Here is a 14075-nt window from a genome sequence, read left to right as displayed (position 1 = left end):
GTCTAAGCTCGTAACTGTATTTGGTATGTACTCGACCCGGTTGTGCATTGTCCTTTTGGGTTGCCTTCACCAAAGCAACTTGACAAGGTAATTTAAGGAGAAAGAGAGAGTATTATGATTTATTAATATATTATAAGAATGATATATTAAAGGAGAAATCATATTTATTTAATTAGTATTAGTCATAAATTAATTAGGAATGAATTTAGTGGCTAAAAGAGATTAATTAAATAAAGGGGTATAAACTGTCAAATGTATGATAGTTGAGTTTTTGGGCTAAGGAAGCTTATGGATTAAAGGGGGGGAACGAAATTATGATGGGGATCCATCATATTTTCGTCCAAGGCCTTATTCCAGAAGGCTCCTTGGGCTGCTTGGTGGTTAAGCTGTCCATTAGGGTTTAGACTGAAACCCTAGTAGCCTGTAACTATAAATAAGACCCCTAGGCTATAGAAATCGGCTACACATGCTTCTAAGAGAACCCTAGGGCCGATTTCCAGCAACTCTCAACCTCTCTCATATTGCCTTCTTGCTTGTGGGGTTTTTGAACCATTAGAGGAGTTACAATTATGACTCTAAGCTCAAGATCAAGAAGATTACAAGGATTTCAAGCTACTTGGAAGAGGTAAACACTTAGATCTGTTTTCATCATGATAATTTCGAATTATATATGTTAGATCTAGGTTTGCAAGTCTTGAAATCAAAGCATGTACAATAGAGAAACCTAGATCCAAGCTTTAGGGTTTGTATGAGCACATATGATTGTTTCTTATACCTAAAACCCATCAGTGGTATCAGAGCCATGATTGGCTTCAATTGTATGTGATGCTTAACTGTTTTGCTTGCTGAAAATCGATTTTTTTGGCCCCTGCCCGACCCAACTCGGCGAGTCAGTATCTGGACTCGGAGAGTTGGCCCTACTCGGCAAGTTCACAGATGACTCGGCGAGTCCGTGCGTCAGGCAGAAGATATTTCGGGATTTAGTTGCTGGTTTGTCTTGGATTTGATACCTAAATCGTCTTGTAATGTTAAAATAAAATTTTTGACTTAATTAAATGATTATCCTTGACATTACAATAGATAATTTCAAATCTTTTGAATATTGGTTATTTATATGATAAATATGGACTATTTAAAATTATTTGGTAATTATCTAATGACTAAAATTGGATTAGGTCAAATATAGATAATTATGAAATTAATTATTTAATTTAAATTATTTGTTATTTGATCCCTTTAGTTTTGAAAAGTTAAAAATTTGTCCTCAAGTTTTGAAATTTGAATTTTGTGATTAAAAGTTTAATTTTGAAGAATTTAAATTTCATAACCCTTAGAATTTTACAAGTTTATATAATTTCCCCTTAATTTTTATAAAACGAGTTCTTTATTTAATTGTAGATTTATTAAAAATATTTGTTTTTAACTAATAAATTATGATTAATGTTTGATAATTAAATTTTTATGTTTTTCATTATATCCCATAACTTAATTATTTAAATTTGATATAATGAGGTTCATAACAAATCTTGTAGAGTTTTTAGGTTTTAAAGTTTATAAATTTGGATTTTTGGGCTCTTTAGGGCTTTTGGAACTTTGATAGATATTTACCATCATAATGAAATGAAATTTTTGAAAATTTTAATTTATTTTTAAGGTTTTATACTCTTTTTCAATTGTAACAAATGTTTGGAGTTCATTCTAATTCAGGTATTGGCAATTCCTACACTAGCTAGACAACTTACTAGAATCGTAAGAGTCAAGTATATTAGTGTTAGATTTTTGTTGGATCCTAGTTTCTACAAGATTATGACCTAACTTATACTACTAGGCAATAGCATGATGTGCATATATGGTTTATAAAAAGATGCATGAGTCCGAGAATGTCCTGAATTTGATAGTTGTCACAGTATCCCCCACTCAAAAAGAATTTCATCCCAAAATTCATTCTATGTCATCGTTTGTCATCTCATGGGAAAAGATGTGAATACTTTTCCTTCATGAAGCCTTCATGCTCCCAGGTGTACTCTGACCCGGGTTTTGAGTTCCATCGAACTTTCACAATCGGAATCTTACTCTACTTGAGTTGTTTCACCTCTCTGTCAAGGATTTCTATCGCCTCCTCAATGAAATTCAGTTTATCATTGATCTTGATTTCCTATAGAGGTACTATTAATGATTCGTCGGCTAAACATTTCTTAAGATTGGAGACATGGACGGTGTCATGAATGGTGCTTAACTCTTGGGGTAATTGGAGTTTTCCTATTTCTTGATTGACTCAATCTTAGCTGGATCTACATGAATTCCTTTGTTGCCGACCACATGCCCATGGAAATGTACTTCCCGAATCCAAAATTCACACTTAGTGAACTTGGCATTCAATTTCTGCTTCTTCAATAGTTCCAACATTAGCTTCAGATTTCGTTCATGATCTTCCTTGGTTTGTGAGTAAACAAGTATGTCATCAATAAATACACTTATGAACTTGTCCAGGTATGGTCTACTGACCCTGTTCATCAAATCCATGAAAATAGTTGGCGTGTTCGTTAGTCCAAAAGGCATGACTAAGAACTCATAATGTCCCTAACGAGTTCTAAACGCTATTTTATGAATGTCTTCTTCATGAACTCTTAGTTGATGATATCCTGATCGAAGGTCGATCTTTGAAAAGTATGAAGTGCCCTACAACTGATCGAACAAGTCATCAATTCGAGGAAGTGGATATCAATTCTTGATTGTCAACTTGTTCAGTTCTCTATAATCAATACATATTCAGAATGACCCGTCTTTTTTTTGAAGAACAACACCGGGGCTCCCCACGGAGAAAAACTTGGTCTTATAAACCCCTTGTCTATAAGTTCTTGAAGTTGTCCAGAAAATTCTTGAATCTCAGATGGCGCGAGACGATATGGTGCTTTTGTTACTGGTGCTGCTCCAGGAATTAAGTCGATCCGAAATTCAACTTGTCTGTGCGGGGGTAGACCGGGTAATTCCTCTGGAAACACTTCGGGATAGTCTTGAACCACCGGGATCTCTTTGATATGCTTAGCTTCAGGTTCTCTTTCTACCACATGGGCCATGAATGCAATACAATCCTTCTTTTGGTACTTGTAAATCTTCTTGCTTGACACAATATTTAAACTTCTTCATGGCTTCTCACCGTGTATGATAAGGGTTTCGTCATTGGGGAGAGGTACCCTAATGACTTTCTCATAACAACCAATGTCCGCTTTATTCTTGGATAACCAATCCATTCCTACTATTATATAAAAACTACCCAGCTCTATAGGAATTAGGTCTATGCTAAAGAGTTATTAGCTAAGTTCAAAGAATAACCTGAAATTATTTCATTAGCCCTAATTTCATACCCATTAGCAAGTTCAATAGCATAAGTACTCCTCATCTTTCCCGATTCCAAGTCAATTAATGGTCTAAATGCTAAAGAAATGAAACACCTATTTGCTCCCGCATCGAATATTACAGATGCAAAGTGATTGTTTAGGAGGAACGTAGATGTAATCACTTCAGGGTTTTGACAAGCTTCTTCTGCACCAATCACAAAGGATACACCTCTTGGCCGTCCACCTTGATTTCCTTGGAAATTTTGCCTAGCATGGTCTTGTCCGTTGTTACCAAGCCCCCTTTTTAGTTTGGGACAAGCATTACGGAGGTGATCAGTAATCCCGCACTCGTAAAATGCCCTTTTTTCATCCTTATTCATCCTACAATACTTGGCTATATGGCCCGTTCGATTACATTTTCGACACACCGCACATGCTCCTTCATGATGGAACCTACACTTATCGCATTTTGGATACAACCCAAGGTACTGCCCTCGTTCCTAGGTCCTCACCGGCTCTTGTTCTTGTGTTTTCACCATGAAATTATTTGTGGTTTTCCACTTCCTCCCTTAATCACCATCATCTTTCTTTTCTACTTGATTTTCTAACTTTCTCTTGCTACTAGAGTTTTTCTTTATCGAGGCTCCTATTCGAATCACATCATTGGTCAGCCGATTTGCTAGACTTACTGCACTTTGAATGGTGGTTGGGCTAGCAGCAGTAACCATTCCTCGAATCTCAGGTGCCAAACCCCAAAGGTAGCAGTCAATCCATTTCTCCTCAGGAGTGACCATGTGAGGTACCAATTTTGCTAGATCATGAAATCGAACTGTGTACTTCTCTATTTGCGTTCCAACCATGGTATGATTCCAGAATTCAGATTCAGGCTCCTGAATTTCATCCTCGGGACAATACTCCTCTATCAGCATCTTCTTCATGTCTTCCCAAGTTAATTGATATGCCAATGCACGACCTTGGCTTTGCACTAGGGTATTCCACCAGGTCAATGCCCTATCCTGGAGTAGACAAGTTGCATACTCCATTTTGCTGCGTTCGAGACATTTGCTAATGTGAAGGACCGACTCCATGCTGTCAATCCATTTCAGTAACCCGACTGCACCTTCCTTTCGACGACATTCCTTAGGTTTACAATCCATAAAAGACATGTAGCTGCATTCTCTTTCATTGCTTCCCTAATTTCGTCCTCTAGTTCCTTGGTTAGCATTAAGACCCGCAATTAGTTGAGTAACAATGTTTGGGATTGCTGCCATGAGTTGTTGTGCTACCAATTGAGCAACATCGGGTGTTTCGTTATGTGGGCACCCACGATTAGGCCTTCCTGACATGGTTCTAAGACACAAGAGAGAAAGAACAAAAAATACATATAAATATATAAAATAATTTATAATGTATGGTTCACTACCGTTTTGAAAACCATATGTATTGTCAAATTAACGATTTGCATTATTTCTATGTATATAGATTTGAGAAAAGAAAGAAAGAATAAAAATCTTTTTACTCAAAAATTGACTAAATAAAATCTAGGGTTTGATCTCATGGTAAAAGTTTTCAAACATAAAATTATATTTTTCATAACCATACGAAATAGTTTTAATACCAAAACGATACATCATTCCCAAAATAAAGTTTTAACGTTTCTCTCGAAAGACACCCAACATGGGTTTTCATTTCATGAGAAAATAAAATAAAATACTAAAATCAGAATCAAATACTAATCGCTATCCCAACAAGAAACATCCACATCATGATTAGTAACAGCCCTCCAAACACATAACATGCGGTCATCGCATGACCTCCCACTCACCTGGCAGCTCTAGTAGTATCCTTAGCCTCCCTCGCATGCTGAAACAGGATGCCCATTCCTGTCATCACCTCATCCAGGACCTCCTGATGCCCATCTATCACTACAAGACTCTGTCGTAGGTCCGCTGCCATCCACTGCATTCTTCGGGACTCCTCCAGGGTCATACCTGCCTGCCTGGCAGGTATCCCAATGACTCGATGTGGTGGGGGTGCTCTCTGTCCTGTCATGTTGGGTCATGCTCCATCAAATGATACCCCCACGGGCCTAGAGAATTTCTTCCTAGCAGTGTGTCGGATACAAGGCCCGAAGGGTGGCGCCTGTGGTAACACCGATACAAGTGGTGCTTCGGGTTGCTGACCCGGGGCACTGTCGCTACTAATCTCCATAGAGTCTCCCGTGTCTTCTGAGGGGTCTTATTCCACAGAGGTGGGAGGATCACGTCAAGAGATAACAGTGACATAGCTGGACTCATCAGCCGAGGGGGTAGCGCGAGAGGATAACGATGTCGACATAGTGGACTGAGACATAGTTTTAATGCTTTATGAAATAAATAACAACGAATGCCTATAATAAGCAATGCTTACACACACCAAAATTCACCTTTTAATTTTTGAAATAAAATTTTCATGAAAATTTGGTTCAACATTTTCGCATTGTAATTAGCTCAATCTTTGTACACATTGTTCCTTAATTAAGCATAGGTGATCATGCTATGTTTAATTGAGGTCCAATAAGACAACTCCCGACCTAATTACATTAGTAGTATGTTCGAAAATTTATAAATTTTGGTTACAGGTTGTGTTTTGTTAAAAGAAAACTGATGTTCTTTATAACTTTAGCTCTGATACCATTTCTGTCACACCCTGATAAAGCGGAAACGCAAGATATGACAGCGATAAAGGTTTCATTGCAAAAGATAAAGATACATCACCAAAGTAATAGTTAAAAGTTTACAACCCATAGTTAACAAAAAAAAATACAAGTTTTTCGAAAATAACATTGTTCAAAAGATAACATCGTAAAATAACTTCCACACAATGCAACATCCTCTCTGATGATGAATCTTTATACCCACTTACTAATTATTTCCTGAAAAAACATGTAAAATGAGGGTCAACTATGAAAATAGTTGGTGAGTTCACAAGTTTACAAAATCAAGATTTGGTATAAAACTTTCCATAAATACAAGTACATTGCTATAATGAGAAACAAAGTTTATTTCTATAATAAATAACAAGCTTGTATGTACATGAGCAAACAATGACTTCACAACCAAGCCTATGACTGGTGCCCTATCAAGATCTATGCTTATCGTTCCATAGATTAATATGGTATCATGCACTCAAGCAATCGGGCGAGTGAGGAGTTGTCAATTCCTAATAGCGCTATTCATAATGACCATTGGCTCAAAGAGTTAATGGTTGGAGTAAAGTGGAAGGGACTTAAGATGATAATGCCTCATGTTTTAACAATAACATACACATACACAAAAAAATATAGCAATCAATTTTGATACAATTCAATATAAATACATCAATCATAATTAATTTGGACATGTTTTTCCAACCCAAAACATAACAACCGAAAATAGGGGGAGGTGTGAATACTCACAATATTTCAAGTAGCTATAAGTTTGCCTCGGAATACACCAACGCCTTACTACCGGGATCCTACGACATCAAACACACTCTAGTGAGTTTCTATGTCGAAATCTAATGCTAACATAATAAATTCTACATATAGAGAAATGCCAAATTTATGTTCTAATATCAGTTTTATATTAAATGGGTAACTATTTTTCTGAAATGGTGATATTTTATAACTCATGTGATTAAGATAATTTTGGATATCATTTTTCAGATTTTTGGAATATTAATTGAGTGTATTTCAACACATTTAAAGGTGTTTTCAAACTCCTAAAATCCAAAAATATTATCAAACAGTTTCCAAAATTCATCAAATTTTACTTTTTCATTCCAAATACAGTAGAGGTCTTTCAGAATTTTTCCCTTGAATTTTTGATGTGTTTAACTATTTTTCCAAATTTTTAAGCCTTCATAACAATATAAATTCATTAAAAATAGCATCCAGATGATAAAAATTCCCAAAACTTTTATATTACTACAATTAAATATACTTAAGCTGGGAAATATAAATAAATGGGTTTCTAAATAGTTTATCCTGATTGTTTCATTTTTGTGCATTTATTCTAACAAAAATGGATATAAATATAAAACAGTTTCCAAAATGTCCCAAACTTTTTTAACACTGTGATTATATGTGTAGAAGCTGGAAAAAATATAAAAGATATTTTTCAATTTGTGTTTCTATTTTTCTTTGTTTTATTCTCTTGAATAATCATTACTTGGTGAATAATTACCAAGAAGTTAAACTAAATTACCAAGATTTTAGTAAACTTCATTTACAGTGAACATAATCCGAGAAAAATACTAATGGTGATTTTTATATATTATAATCCGATTTTGTGGATTTAAGTGTATTTAATATTAGAAAATAAAAGACAAATAGTATACGAAATATAAAAATAATCCAAATTTTTATTTAGAGATATAACATATTATAAGGTCTTCTGATAAATTTTCATGAATTTTGAATGAGTAGAACTGTTTTTCCCATTATTAGTCCATTATAAATACAAAAATCGGGGAAAAATAGGTATGCATTATGAAAAATTTTGCAAATATTTTTGCAATTATTCCACATGCAGTAGGGTCTATGAAAATTATTAGATAGCCTTTTAAAATTCTCTAAATTGGTTTTATGATTTATTTTGATTAAACAAAAGGAAAATTCAAAACCATAGAAAATAGTAACAAAAATCGATGAGACTCACTGAGATGTCATAGCTTACTTTAGGAGTCATCCACGAATTTACCTAGGATTTATAGACCTCAAAAAGTATTTTAAATGATATATGGCCTTGTTTTATTGTAATAATTTTATTAAATTAAGGAAATGATAAAAACTCTTGGAATTTTCCAGATCATCATATCATTTTACTGGGAATTTGAGGAAATTTTATTTCAAACATAAAAGGTTATATAGTTTTTTTTATGAATAAAACCATTTACATGCACTATTAACAATGTACTTTGATCATCAAGCTCTTTAACTTGATGTTCATCACATGCATCATGGTTTGTAGACCATGCATGGATATATGTTGTTCATCGTGATGTTTTCAAATGAAAAACTTGAATTCATAAGGTAGTTGAACCTTTAAAACTTGTAAAAATTCGTATTTTAGGGTTTGACATAGGTTTTGGTCCTTGGATTTCACCATTAAACAACATGCATGTTGTTTTTGGGTGAAACCCTACAACCATCATCATCAAAATCGAAATTTCATGGATATGTTCGTGTATGTTCATAAAGAATGGTGTAGAAGAAGGAGAAGTGCAAGAAAAACCTTTAAAACAAGAAGGAAAGTGAAAGAAAATGAAGGATTTTTGTGATTGTCTTGAAGGACAACCCTAGAAGATGAAGATTTGAAGGTTGAGAAGTGTTCTTGGATGGATAATTTCGTGGCTTTTAGAGAGAAAAGAGTGTGTTTGAGTGTGGTAAAGAGTGGAGTGTGAGAGAGATAGAGAGTAAAGAGAGACATGAAGAGTAAGAATGGACTTAATGATTGAAGTTTTAGGGAAAAGAGAGCATGGGAGAGTGTATGGACGAATTCTATGAGTATAAGAGAGGTCCTCTCTCTCCCAATTCACATTTATATAATTTCCCCTTAATTTTTATAAAACCCCGATTTTTATAAAAAGGCTTCTTTATTTAATTCTTGATTTATTAAAAATCTTTGTTGTTAAATAATAAATTATGATTAATGTTTGATAATTAAATTTTGTATGTCTTTCATTATATCCCATAACTTAATTATTTAAATTTGATATAATGAGGTTCATAACAAATCTTATAGAGTTTTTAGGTTTTAAAGTTTATAAATTTAGATTTTTGGGCTCTTTATGGCTTTTGGAACTTTGTTAGATATTTACCATCATAATGAAATAAAATTAGAAGATTTTAATTTATTTTGACGGTTTTATACTCTTTTTCAATTGTAACAAATGCTTGGAGTTTGTTCTAATTCGGGTATTGGCATTTCCTATAGTAGGTAGATAACTTACTAGAATCGTAAGAGTCAAGTATATTAGTCCTATATTTTTGGTGGATCCTAGTTTCTACAAGATTATGACCTAATTTATACTACTAGGCCATAGCATGATGTGCATATATGGTTATAAAAAGATGCATGAGTCCGAGAATGTCCTTAATTTGATAGTTGTCACACAAACTACATGGGATCAGTTCCAGTACAAGATGGGTTTGCATGGCTCATAGCGTCGTATTTGCATGCTTATATTAAGGACAAAGATTCTAGAGTCTACCTTATTTTTCGGAATGATTTTATTTTATTTTATATTCTTTTCTTTTAACTTTTAGTAGGTAGTTTCCAATTTAATTAGTTTCCATTTGTAATAGCTTGTAAGGATATAAATAGCCCCTTTAAGCATTGTAATCGAAGAATATTATTGAAGTTGAATTTTGAACGTTTGTTCTTGCTTTCTTGAATAATTGCGTATACTCCGGATCTTCGTCATTGTTTGGTACGCGTTTCTCAGTCGTGGCTTGATTTCAAGGCAATAGGTCTTGGCTTGTCATCAAATATCATTTGACAGATGCTTTCCTGATCTTGATAGGAACTCAAGTTAATAGGTCTTAGTTTGCTTTCACCTAATATTCATTATGTAGGTCTAGGTTGTCTATCAAATCTATCATTTGTGCTATTTTCTTATCGTTCTTGTTATTGTTTGTTATTTTCCGCTGCATTCATAAAATCAAAAAACCCAAAAAGAAATCAAACCACTCGTATTAGTATCAAAAGGAGACTTGCAAACATTTTTTTGATCTTCTTTAGGCCATATGGATGTAGATATCATAAAGGGTGGGGGTTTCTTGTCAACCTTCACTCCCTTGTTCCCTAGGATCCTCTTACTAGCCAATACTTTAGATTATTATAATGAAAAGGCTTTACCTTGCATGGGATATATAAGATACACTTTGCATGAAATTTGGCTAGTTCTTTTGCTGTCTATTTCACCTAAAAGTTGTGGGTTCTCCAAACTCGGAGCTCTCTCTCCTTTGATGTCGATACTTAGCCTTTTGGTGCTTACTTTGTGTCTTCCTTTAGTTCTTATTCATTTAGTCACTTAAAGGCATAAAGAAAAAGGTAATACAAGAAGAAACTAGCCTTTCTTTGTACGTTAATCTTTGTGTTGGATTACTTGTAGAGAAGTTAAATCTCTTTCTTTTTTCCATCTTCATCAACACCCCAAATCTAAGAGGGTCTAAAGGCTCCAAAGGTTGTCATTCTAAAAAACCCTATGGTTGTTTTAAATATAATTATAACCACTTTAAAATGATCCTTAAGAGTTTGGTTTTTTTATAAACTAGAAAACTAATAGAAATTTTTAAAGCTTCTGCTGCCGGTTTTTTGTGAAAAACTATCTTGTTTTTCTATCAAAACCCATCAGGGTTACAATCGACTACGAGTATCAGCTTGTGCAAGTTCTAACCCCAAGTGAGTTAGAATTGACCATTAATGGTGAGGGAGCACAAGCTGGTCCAACCATTTGTTGAATTGTTAGAGCCAGGAGATAATTACAACACAAGTGTTCAAGGTTTTTAGTATACATTCTCGATACTCAGGCCGAGGAGAAGAACTCTATTGAGGATGTACCTGTTATTCAAGATTTTTGTTAATGTGTTTCCCGACGATTTAATTGGAGTACCTCCTGAGAGGTAGGTGGAGTTTCAGATTGATCTAGTTATGGGAGCAACTCCGATAATCAAGTTGTCGTATCGCCTAGCAACCCCGGAGATGTAGGAGCTGTCTACATAGTTGCAGGAGCTGTCCGACAAGAGATTTATGAGACCCATCAGTTCACCATGAGGATCAACGATCCTTTCTCAAGGAACACCGAACCTTTTTCTGAAAAAAAAAGATGGATCTCTCTGAATGTGTATCGACTATAGATAGTTGAATAAACTTACTAGTGAAGAACCACTATCCACTTCCGAGGATTGACGATTTATTTGATCAGCTTCATGGGGCATCTATGTTTTACAAGATTGACTTTTGATCGACCTATCATCAAATGAGGTCCGGGACGAGGACATATAAAATCCAACCTTCAGGACTCGTTATGGTCATTATGAGTTTGTGGTGATGCCTTTTGGACTCACCAATGCACCGACATCATTTATGGGTCTCATGAACCGAGCTTACATGTTGATGTCAGATCGATCAATGATTATGTTTATTGATAGTATTTTGGTCTATTTTAAGACCAAGGAGCAACATAAGAAGCATTTATTGAAGGTTCTTGATACCTTGAGGAGGGAGAGACTTTTTGTAAAGTTCTCTAAATGTGAGTTTTGGTTGCACGAGGTGCATACTTGTCAACCAAAATGGTATTTTGGTCGACCCGACAAATATCAAGGTCATGATGCAGTGGGAAGTCTCGAAGTCTCCTTTTGAGATTCAAAGATTCCTTCGTTTTATAGGGTATTATCAGAGATTCATTTGGGATTTCTCCAAGATCGCAATTCCTTTCATCCGATTGACGAAGAAGAATGTCACTTTTCAATAGGATCCTGAGATGTAGGTGACTTTTACTGAGGTAGAAGTTATGCGAGGCTCCAATACTGACCCTTCCCGAGGGTGTGGATGATTTAGTGGTCGATTGTGATGCATTGGTTATGGGTTTGGGTTCACTACTTATGCAAAGGGTCATGTGATCGATTACGCTTCGAGGAAGTTCAAGCCTTATGAAGCGAATAATCCTACTCATGATTTGGAGTAGGGGTTATGGTTTTCATTGTCAAGATTTGACAACACTACTTGTATGGGCTATGGTGTACCATTTACACGAACCCAAAGAGTTTGAGATATTTAATGGATCAGCAGAACCTGAATATAAGGCAGTGCAAGAGCTTAGCTATGGTGAATGATTATGATTGTAAGATGTTGTATCATCCAGGGAAGGCCAATGTAGTGGTCGATGTTTTAAATAGCAAGGAAACTAGTGCTCAAATCAAAGACATATTCTTACGGGTGAATATTATTTCACCACTGTTGGATTTAATCAAAGAAGCAGAGATTAAGGGGTTGAAGGAAGAGAATCAGAAGAAAGAGAAGATCAAGGGTCATATTTCTACATTTGCCACATATAGACGGGGCTTGTTGAATCTAGGTGGCAGGGTGTGGGTTCCCGTTGCTGGTAGGATTCAACAGACATTGATAGAGGAAGCACAAAAGTCCAAGTTTTTGATTCATTCGTGCACTACAATGATGTACAACGATTATATAATTTGTTTCTAGTTGCCCTATATGAAGTAATGGTATCATGACTATAATTAATGGTATCTATAAATTGGAATATGCACTCGACTAAAAAGACAATAGGGTTAAAGCGAAAATCTTCCTTGTAGACTTCCATTCTTGCCAACTTGGGAAATATCTCTTTGAAATCGAAAATGTGAATAAGAAGGTTTCCTTCTTATTGTAACTTATGTAGAACTAACTTTTTCTTTAAGTTCATTTTACTGGTAATATCCTATTTCACACATATGAAATCCAATTTGAACTTATGAACAATTATAGTGTTTTGCTTTGTCACTACTGTTGGATTAATGTCTAAGTCCATAACTATATTTGGTATGTACTTGACCCGACCCGGCATGGTCCATTTGGGTTGCACATCACCGACACAATTTATATGGATAATCTTTTGAGAATAGTATGTTTTGATTAATATTAATATATTATAAGTTCTAATATATTAATATGGAATCATATTATTTAATTAGTATTGATCAAGAATTAATTTATAATTAATTAAGTGATCAAAAGGAACTAATTAAATATGGACTCTTATATATATGGAATGGGCCAAGTTCATTTAGGTTGGGCTAAGCTTTCATGGATAGTCCATGGAGTGTTTAACCCATGGATCCTAGGAAATGAAAGGTCATGGGTATTAGGGTTTAACCCTAATCCTCCATACTATATAAAGATGTCCTTGGTTGGTGAAATTGGCACTAGTGTGGATACACTAAGAGGGCTAGCCGATTTCACTAAGAGAGAACCAAGTATTCATATTCTCTAAAGTCTTCCAAGGTGTCTTGGTGATTTGTGATTCCACTTGAGGCTTCCACACTATTGGGGCTAAGCTCTTAAAGCTTGAAGACATCAAGCTACATCAAAAGGTATGTCATCTAACTAGTACTTTGGAGATTAAGAACTTCATAATATGCTAGTTAGGATTAAAGCCTTGGAAAGTTCTTATTTGCATGTATTATAGAGAAAACATAGATCCAAGGTTTATAGGGTTGCATGTACACCATAGGAGTGTTAGAATGCTCAAAACTCAACAGTGGTATTAGAGACTAGGCTTGTTTTCTTGTTATACTTGCAAAACTGCTTAAAAAAACGAAATTGTTGCTGTCTGATCATCAGACTCGGCGAGTCCATCAGGAGACTCGGCGAGTCCATGCCTAAAAAGTGATCAAATCGATCCAACTCGCCGAGTTGGTTCATGCACTCGACGAGTTGGACCCCCAGACAACATATTTTCGAGGTTTTTGGCTAGAAATGGACTAAGAACATTACCCTAAGATGTTTTTGAACTTATAAACTTGTTTTTGAAGTGGTAATGTTCATGCTAATCCATTTTCAAAGATAATTGTCAATAGATTCATGTTTTGTATTAGTTTAAGGTTTAGACTAATTACATGAAAAAGTTTTATTTGAATTATCTTGTTCTTATGAGTTGCTTAGATTAATAGAAAAGTTGAGTGAAATAGTTGTTTTCAATCCAAATTAATCT

At 34.9% G+C, this 14075-nt stretch overlaps 1 protein-coding gene across 1 annotated transcript; it reads left to right on the top strand.

Moving 5' to 3' along the window:
* Positions 1–12187: 12187 nt before the first annotated feature.
* On the top strand, positions 12188–12568 carry LOC145089579 (uncharacterized). Its single transcript, XM_079028000.1, has one exon. It carries the CDS (start codon positions 12188–12190, stop codon positions 12566–12568), a length of 381 nt encoding a protein of 126 aa, XP_078884126.1.
* The last annotated feature ends 1507 nt before the right edge of the window (positions 12569–14075 follow it).

This window comes from Lactuca serriola, chromosome 2 (genome assembly GCF_051521515.1).
Source record: "Lactuca serriola cultivar US96UC23 chromosome 2, Lser_US96UC23_V15, whole genome shotgun sequence".
Taxonomy (NCBI): domain Eukaryota; kingdom Viridiplantae; phylum Streptophyta; class Magnoliopsida; order Asterales; family Asteraceae; genus Lactuca; species Lactuca serriola.
This window is presented reverse-complemented; position numbering and strand designations above follow the sequence as displayed.

Excerpts from the sequence above, each read along its gene's own strand:
- LOC145089579 (XM_079028000.1), top strand. The coding sequence starts at position 12,188 with ATGGTGAATGATTATGATTGTAAGATGTTGTATCATCCAGGGAAGGCC.